The sequence below is a fragment of the Piliocolobus tephrosceles genome, chromosome 8 (assembly GCF_002776525.5).
Source record: "Piliocolobus tephrosceles isolate RC106 chromosome 8, ASM277652v3, whole genome shotgun sequence".
Lineage (NCBI taxonomy): Eukaryota > Metazoa > Chordata > Mammalia > Primates > Cercopithecidae > Piliocolobus > Piliocolobus tephrosceles.
In genome coordinates, this window is record NC_045441.1 from 36,246,734 (window position 1) to 36,256,688 (window position 9,955).

A 9,955-nucleotide genomic window follows, 5' to 3' on the forward strand; every position below is an offset into this window, starting at 1 on the left:
AAGTAGGCAGATAGATGGGGACAAGGAGTAGAGATGAGCAAGAACTGAAAGACAGCATCAAATTCTAGACATTTCCTGTCCTTGGAGCATTTAAATTTTGATTAAATCCACCCAGTCAAAGCTCCTGGATGCAGATATGAATTGAGGAATGGTAGATAATTGGGAAGAAAAGCAGTGTTTCTAGCATCCCTTATGTTCCAAGTGCCCCCTGACACCATGAACAGGCCACCCCCTGACCCTAGTGGGGATGGAAGAGGGTTGAGTCAGTTTCTTTAGCTGCCATTCAAGCCCACTTCCTGTTCCTCGCCAGTTTGTCAGCCAGCCTGTGAAATTTCGGTATACCCAGAGTCTGAACCCATTCTGGTAAGGACGGCACAATTACCCGTGGAGTTTTAGCCTATCATTTTTTTTTAATGTTTAGCCTACTTTTTATGTTTAGAAGCAAAAGTATTTAATACTCAATTTATTTAAAAATTGCCCCAAGACTTTTTAATAAATGGTGTTGGGACAACTAGACATTAGCCCTTTGTAAAAATATGGGCACCTCATGCTATAAAAAATAATAATAAATATTAGCAAATCAGATATCTAAATATAAGAGAAAAAACAAACTGCACAAGTACTGAGGAACACATGAATGACTTCTTTCATAATTTCGAAGTAAGAAATAAATTTTGAACTATGGCTCAAAATCTAAGAGTCTTACAAGAAATGGTGGGTAAATTATTATTTTAAAAATAGCCTAACATATAAAGAGCTCTTAAATATCAAGAAAAAACAAACTCAATACAAAAATGGGCATATATGAACAATTCACAGAAAAAAAAAGTGGATAATGGTTTTGAATATATAAAAAATACCCAACTTAATTCATATAAAATGCCTATTAAAATGAACATTTCTCAACTATAAGACTGGCAAAACTCAACAGCTTGAAAATACATCCTGTTGGCAAAGAAGTGGGAAAACAGGCAGCGTCAGACACTGCTGGAGGTGCATGTGACAATACTTACCAAAACCACATAGGCATTTACTGTTCAACCCAGGAACAGCCTATCTAGGAATTAAACTTGAAGATACACTCCTCCCACTACATTTAATACAGTATATGCACAAGTCTTCCATGCGAATACATAGGAGACTGGCTGTATAAACTATGGTCCATCTATACAATGGAGAAGCACACAGCAGTTAAAAAAAAAAAAAGATATTGATGAATAAATACATATGAAGTGATTTCTAAATATGTCATTTAACTAAGAAAAGCACAATGCAAACGAGTGTAAGAAATAAGGGGAAATAATGTGGGTATGCATGGGCTTATTTTCCCAAAAAGAAACATCAGAAAAACAATTCCCATAAAATTACAATAATCGAGGCGGGGTGCAATGGCTCAAGCCTGTAATCTCAGCACTTTGGGACGCCGAGGCAGGTGGACCACCTGAGGTCAGGAGTTCAAGACCAGCCTGACAAACATGGAGAAACCCTGTTTCTACTAAAAATACAAAATTAGCCAGGTGTGGTGGCGCGTGCCTGTGATCCCAGCTACTTGGGAGGCTGAGGCAAAAGAATCGCTTGAACCCAGGAGGTGGAGGTTATGGTGAGCCAAGATTGTGCTATTGCACTCCAGCCTGGGCAACAAGAGTGAAACTCCAGTCTCAAAAAAAAAAAAAAAAATTATAATCATCGTTCTTCACAGAACTAGACAAAACAATCCTAAAATTCATATGGAATCACATAGCCAAAGCAATACTAAGCAAAAAGAACAAATCTGGAGGCATCACATTACCAGACTTCAAACTATACTACAAGGCTATAGTTACCAACACAGCATGCCAGTGGCATAGAAATAGGCATGTAGACCAATGGAACAGAATGGAGAACCGAAAAATAAGGCCAAATACCTAAAGCCAATTGATTTTTGACAAAGCAAACAAAAATATAAAGTGAGGAAAATACACCCTGTTCAACAAATGGTGCTGGGATAATTGGCTAGCCACATGTAGAAGAATAAAACTGGATCCTCATCTCTCATTTTATGTAAAAAATCAACTCAAGCTGGATCAAAGACATAAATCTAAGACTTGAAGCTGTAAAAATTCTAAAAGATAACATCGGAAAAATTCTTCTAGACATTGGCTTCGGCAAATAATTCATGACCAAGACCCAAAAGCAAATGCAACGAAAACAAAAATAAATAGATGGGACCCAGTTAAACCAAAAAGCTTCTGCAAAGCAAAAGAAATAATCAGCAGAGTAAGCAGACAACCAACAGAGTAGGAGAAAAAATCTGCAAACTATGCATGTGACAAAGGACTAATACCCAGAATTTACAAGGAATTCAAACAAATCAGCAAGAAAAAATAACCCCATCAAAAAGTGGGCAAGGACATGAACAGACAGTTCTCAAAAGAAGATATGTAAATGGCTAAAAAATATGTGAAAAAAATATGCTACATCACTAAGTAATAGGGAAATGCAAATTAAAACCACAATGAGATACCGTCTTACTCCTGCAAGAATGGCCATAATTTTTAAAAATCAAAAATCTAGACATTGGTGTGTATGTGGTGAAAAGGGAACACTTTTACACTGCTTGTGGGAATGTAAACTAGTTAGTACAACAGGACCAACCTAAATGCCCACCAACCAACAAGAGGATAAAGAAAATATGGTATGTGTGCACCATGGAATACTACTCAGCCATAAGAAGGAACAAAGCAATGGCATTTGCAGAAACCTGGATGGAGTTGGAGACCATTATTCTAAGTGAAGCAACTCAGGAATGGAAAACCAAATATTGTATGTTCTCGCTTATAAGTGGGAGATAAGCTATGAGGATGCAAAGGCATCAGAATGATATAATAGGACTTTGGGGACTGAGGGGTAAGGATGTGGGGGTGAGAGATAAAAGACTACGTATAGGGTACAGGGTACACTGCTCAGGTGATGCGTGCACCAAAATCTCACAAATCACCACTAAGGAGCTTATTCATGTAACCAAAAACCATCTGTCCCCCCAAAACTACTGAAATAAAATAAAATAAAGGAAACAAATGAAAACAATTACCTATAAGGACTAGGTGAGAACAAGGTAGAGGAATAAGGCTGTTGAAAGATTTAGCTCTGAATACATACATCTTTAAATGTGCTTTAGACATTTGAACAATAAAAATGTTTCACAAATTTAAAACATAAATTAATGTTAAAAAATGGGGCTGGGCACTGTGGCTCACGCCTGTAATCCCAGCACTTTGGGAGGCCAAGGAGGGTGGATCACCCAAGGTCAGGATTTCAAGGCCAGCCTGACCAACATGGTGAAACCCTGTCTCTACTAAAAATACAAAAATTAGCTGGGCCTGGTGGTGCATGCCTGTAATCTCAGCTACCCGGGAGGCTGAGGCACGAGAATCGCTTGAACTCGGGAGGTGGAGGTTGCAGTGAGCCAAGGTCGCGCCATTGCTCTCCAGCCTGGGCAACAAGAGTGAGACTCTGTCTCAAAAACAAAAACAAAAACAAAACAAAAGGATAAAAGTAAGCCTTAGCATTAAGTACATGCAAAAAAAGTGAACCTCGCTGTATATAAAATGTATAGCAAAACCCCACAGACAAAATAATTAATTTGACTAACTTTTGACTATGTGCTCTTACTGTAATATATCATGTAAGAATGTAAAGTCAAAACTAAACCAAAAAATCTAGAAAGAAACATTGAACTTTATCTGGTAGGTTTGTGATTGTTAAGGGTACAGGTGCTTTAATTCTAAAATGATTTTGTGTATACTGTAGGACACAGCAAAGTGAATTTTGCTCATTGGAAATTGGCTCTCAAGTTCTCATGTTTTGGCAACTGGAATTCTCACTGTAGGAGAATGGGGATCTGAACACACAATGGGAGAAAGTAAGAAGGAATCCTGGGTGTTGGATTTGAATTAAGGCATTGTCAGGAACTCATTTTACACACACACACACACACACACTTGTTAAATCAATGACGCCCCAATAGCAACGAGCAAATGTGATGTGCAGTTCTTGTGTTCTAATTTCATTTCCCATCAATGAACCAAGTCTCATTGAGGACATGGCCAGTTCCAAGGAAGGGCTGGCCAAACACAGGATAAGCCAGGACACCCTGGTGTCCCAGAAAGTAAAGAAGCACTTCAGGATCGTGATGTCATGTCAAAAAAACCTCAGGTAGCATCTTGGAGGAGCTCCCACTGGAATAATTTGTGCATCAAAAAGTAAAACAATGGAGGTGAACTAAACACCTTGAATTTTTAAGAAACTCTATGCACCATAGAGACAAGAGAGCAAGAGTAAGATAGAGAGAGACAGAAGCTCTTCTTTACTGAAGAATGCCAGCTAATTCATGGTGGAATTAGCAAATCACCATTTTGTAGCCTTCTATGTACCTATATCACCCATGCATCCTTAAAATCATGGGGTGACAGTTTGTAGGGGAAGAAGATACTAAGACGGTCTCACAAGTATCATCTCTCAAAGGGGAAAATGGAGAGATTGGAGGTTCTTCCCCAAGCAAATTACCAAACTTAGCACCATCGCCTATGGAATATGCTGCCAATCATTTGTGAGCTGAATTTAATCATGAGGAAACAGTCAGGCAATTTCCTGAATGTACAACATTCAGAAAATAACTAACCTAAGTTCATAAAAAAAAGTCTGAAAAAAAAAAGGGAAAAATTGGGAGGGTGTTGTAGATTTTTAAAGGGACTGTATAAAAACACAGCAACAAAATGCATTCATGAACTTTGACCTACTTCTGATTAAAAAATATAAAGAGCTATAGAAGGCATTTGGGGGGATTTTAAAAATTTAACTGTGGATTACAGAATAGATATTCTTGAATTAACGTTTATTTCTTTTCCTTATGATAATGTACTGAGTTTTGTAGAGAATGACCTTGTTTTCATGAGATGTTTAAGTATTTAGGGGTGGTATGTCACAGGGCCTGCAACTTTCTCTCCAATGGCTTGTCCTCTCCCTCAAAAACATCCCCCACCCACGTGTGCACACCTGTACACATGCAGATAAGGCAAATGAGGCAGAAATCAACAAATGGTGAATCTCAAGGAAAAGGATATAGGTATATGTTGTACATATTTTTCTAATTTTCTATCAACTTGAAATTACAATAAAAACTGTGAAAAAGAACACACGAAAGGCAACATTAAAAAATACCATTGAGAATTTGAATTTGGTGAGCAATATAGTTTGATTCATTTTTAAAAGAAACAAATACTGGTTCTCAGAGGAAAATAACTATATCCCAGTAAAAATGTAGAGACAATGTGTCTGGCCCACTCACTGACAGTCAGAAGCCAGCTCCTCTCCAGGGCCAGGGCCTGTGGAAGTCAGTGTAAAGCGCGTGTATGGTGAGTTGCCTGTGGGTGCCACTTCAGCCCACTGAGCTTCAGTTTCTTGCTTTTCTGGGGAGGCTCAGAATCCTAAGCCCCCAGGGGCAGAACATGGAGAAGGGGTGAGCCCCAAACTTCACACTCTGCCCCCACACTGCTTCAGAGGGGGTCCTGTGCCCTGTTGATAATGTGAGATACAGAGACGTCTCAGAAGTCCTGGGTCAACTCTGCAGTCAGGGAAGCTCAGCAGAGGTTAGTTTGAGGGAAGCAAGGCAGGAGGGTGCTGCAGGCAAAGACTCAGCCTGAGCACACATAGAGCCCTGAGGGTCAGGAGGAGGCACGAGAGACCAGCTGGGGAGGGATGGGCAGGGCAGCGAGCAGCAGCAGCCACTGCGTCACAAGGATGGTGCTCACCATGGGCAGTTTCCATGTGGGGTATCCACAGTGGAGCAGTTTGTTTATAAGCAAGCAGAGAAAAGGATTTTGATGTTTTTGTCATGAATAAAGAAAAACACCACTATACATACAAAGGTTATAGGGGATGTTTTAATCATGTCAACAGAATTGGAAAAGAAGGCGCCTTGCCCACTGACCTTTCTGAGAAGCAGCAGGTATATAAATCTGCACAATTGACTCATCCCAGAAGTAGATCTGCTTCACAAGAAAATCAGAGGGAGTAGGTTTCTCAGAGAATCTAGGAGATAAAAACAAAATAGGAATTTCTCAATTTTTTTCTTCTCTCTCCAAGATTTCAGTCAAATTTCTATCAAGAGTTTAGTCAATTTGTGCAAAATATCCTTGTCACTGCAAGGAGGTAGCCTGGGACTAAAAAGGGTCAATGTGCTTAATTCCACAACGCCACCTGGTCTCTTAGTAAAAACTCCTACGTAACACTTTCACCCTGCATCTCATTAAAAACAAACACTTTGGCCAGGCGCGGTGGCTCACACCTGTAATCCCAGCACTTTGGGAAGCTGAGGTGGGCGGATCACCTGAGGTTGGGAGTTCAAGACCAGCCTGACCAACATGGTGAAACCCCATCTCTACTTAAAAATACAAAATCAACTGGGTGTGGTGGTTCACACTTGTAATCCCAACTACTCGGGAGGCTGAGGCTGGAGAATCGCTTGGGAGGCAGAGGTTGCAGTGAACCGAGATTGCACCATTGTACTCCACCTGGGCAACAAGAATGAAACTCCATCTCAAAAACAAACAAACAAAAAAACAAATAACAAACACTTCAGTAGCAAACAAGTACAAGAATGGCCAGCACAGTCTGTAGGAGTAAGACAAACAGCACTGGCTACACGTGGTTAGGGAGGCGCACTGCAGCACACACACATATGTTTGCATGTTTGTATTAACTTTTTACTGTAACCTGTTTGTAGATAAAAGATAGCAACACAAAGCTAAATAGTAGTCTTAGTAGTTAGACTCAGAAATTCCTCAGAACTGATTTACTTTTTCTGCATGTGACTTAAAGAAATAAATTAAAATCCAAAATCTAAGCAGATAGCCACTTTTAGACATCGAATGGTTAGCTAAGTTGGCAGAATGAGGGTCAGGCCAACAAGCAGAGATTAAACTGTGTGCTAAGGGCTGTGTGGACAGCGCCTGCATAAGACACAGCCTTGTTCACGAGAACCCTTTAATCTAGTTGAGATGCCCACCTAACCAACCAGGAGGAGTAGAACAGTGAGCATCTTTGCCACATAGACTAAACACATGGGCACTCGGAGAAGGAAAGTGATGGAGGCCCTGCCCATCCAGACCTCCAACGAACTCTGCAGACCGTTGGTTTCCATTAGCACCTTTGCTGTAGAATTTCAAACTATCTTTTCAATAGTCATTTACCTTCCCAATAGTCAATTACCTTCCCAGGTAATTTATTTATTAACTGGGGCCTATACAAGTCTCGTGAACTCAACATCCTTGAGAAAAATAATTATTTTATCAAGTTTCCTTAGATATACAAATTTAAACACATTTTCTCCTTTCGGAAAAATAAAAAAAATCTAGCTCAGACCTATGCTGAGAGAATTAGATTTCTAAATGAGACTGTATGCATTATCACTAATAATTATAATGCTTCTAACTCTAATAATGTTAACAAGCAGGAATCCAAACTCAAAAACCAAAGTCAGGAAGCTTACTGTCTGAGCGGCAGAATAGACAACAATTTCTTTAAACAATAAGCTTTAATTATTGCTTTAAAAACACAATTTAATTCACTGATTTTTTTTCACAAAACATTCCTAAGGACAATATGTCTTACTCCAATCTCATCTCATTGCAGCTGTCACCATCAACACACCTTACTAGCAACATGACAGGAAATGCCCTTGTAACAGGTTTGGAAAATTCAATTTCTATCCGTAGAGATTCCTGGGGGTTTTCAGAAAGTTCAGTGAACTGATGGAGATTCACTTTATCCCGAAGCAATACAAATGCTGTTTTATTTCTCCTATTATCCTGTCATCACAAAGAAAACAAGTTAAGCAAAATTTACCTTTGGTAAAATAAACACACTAAAAATCAGCCAGTAGAGCCTAAATGAAGCAGAGATACCAAGAAAGGCTCTCCTTACCGGGCCATCTTCCTCCCCAAACTCGACCATCACGGGTTTCCTTAGCCACTGCCTGTTGATGGGTCTTCTGCTGGAGCAGGTATAGAGGTTGAGGCCCACAACTCCACCAATCTTGGGGAACAAAGACCGTCTCAGAGCAAATGACAGCAAGCAGTGGACTTGAGTGAGAAAAGCAGCAAACCAAAGTATCGTGGTGCTGTATTACACTTACATAAAATTGTATGTCTGATATTAGAGGTTAGCATACAAAAATAAACCAGTTTTACTAGTCAGGATGGCAGGATTGGAGTGAATACAATGCTTCATTTGCATCATTCTTATTAAAATTAATTATTTCTAAAGTATTTTGAAGTATTTTTTATTTTAAAAGCTATTACAAAAGAAATACCTGCTCATTGTAGATAATCAGGAAGGTATAGAAAAGTATATAGAAGAGTGAAGAACAGCTTTTCTACAGTCCCATTGCTCAAACAAATCATATTTCAGGACGTCGAGTATCAAACTTTGCTATGTAATAGAGTACATATTTGGCAGACAATTTAGTCGTCTGTATCTATATATAGAGAGATGACTATACACACACACACACATATATATTTTTGACATGGAGTCTTGCTCTGTCGCCCAGGCTAGAGTGCAGTGGTGTGATCTTGGCTCACTGCAACCTCTGCCTCCCGGGTTCAAGCAATTCTCCTGCCCCAGCCTCCCAGATAACTGGGACTACAGGCGCGCGTCACCACGCAAGCTAATTTTTGTATTTTTAGTAGAGACGGGGGTTTCACCATGTTGATCAGGTTGGTCTTGAACTCCTGACCTCAGGTGATCTACCCGCCTCGGCCTCCCAAAGTGCTGGGATTACAGGCATGAGTCACCGTGCCCAGCCTCAGTTGTCTACATTTTTGCAGTCTTCCCAAATTACTAAAATTCCCTGATTGACATAATATCAATTAACTGTATATGAACTCTATCCCTATGTTGAACACTTAGGTACATTTCTATTTGAGTTATCATAAATAATGTTGTTTTGAGTAAATAAATAAGACAAAACATCTTGCTCTGAACAAATCTTTTCTCATTTCCCTAGCATAGATTCTTACAAGTGTAACAGTGTAGGCCAGGTTGTTGCTGGATGCCTAGTTGACAAAGTGCTTTCCAAAAGGTCACACTGACGAACGCCATGGTTTACTCACTGCACCTCCACAAGCAGTAAGTGTTTTTAAGTAATTGCACTTTTGTAAGTTAAAAAAAATCATTTTAATTTGTGTTTTTTATTGCTTCTTAGTTTGAATTATTTTCATATGCTGATTAGTCATTTCCATTTCCATTTAAAAAAGCAAATGCTGTAAAAGATGAGCATTTTTTGACCGAAATAAGATGTATCTCATTAATTTGTCCATACATCCATCAGACATTTGTTGGGTCACCAAATGAGCCACGTACTTGAGCCAGACTGGGCTCTGGGGCTACAGAAATACAGAGAATCCTTGCTCTCTGCCCTTCCAAACTCGCTCACGGTGACCCTGGGGAAATTCACAAATTTCAGGGAGACAACCCTGAAACACACAGTACAGGAAGTGGGATGTTTATAACACAAATGTGCGAACTGTCTTGAATCCAGACCAGGAGAGAGGGGAAAAGTAGCTAAAAAGATAGCCCATCTCAAGTTAGATTGGATGGCAGGAAGCAAGCGCACAGGCCTTAGGACTCAGTGCTGGGTAAGTAGGCAATGAATGTTCTTAAACACTCGTGAGTAATGATGATGATTATTAGTAGGTTCAGATAGACTATTTACTTGCTAATTTCCCCAATATTACAGTAGCCATCAGTTAAATAAGCCAGCAAGACTGGAGAGGGATGCTAAATTCGCAGGAGAGGAAGGCCAGAAGCCTATTCACTTACTTCTTCTTGAAAGCACTGGCCATTTCATAAAGTAAAAATAAAAAAATCTCAGAGACAATTTCCAAAGTTACTAGAGCAGAAATAAATGAAATAA

At 39.5% G+C, this 9,955-nt stretch overlaps 1 protein-coding gene across 1 annotated transcript in view; it reads right to left on the minus strand.

Annotated features, from left to right (window-relative positions):
* The window catches only part of PKD1L1 (polycystin 1 like 1, transient receptor potential channel interacting), a 180,940-nt gene that overhangs the window by 75,258 nt on the left and 95,727 nt on the right, over nucleotides 1-9,955 (minus strand). Inside the window, 3 exon segments of the mRNA XM_023226405.2 lie at nucleotides 5,969-6,069; nucleotides 7,690-7,847; nucleotides 7,963-8,073. Of these exon segments, the coding sequence (XP_023082173.2) occupies nucleotides 5,969-6,069; nucleotides 7,690-7,847; nucleotides 7,963-8,073 (370 nt within the window).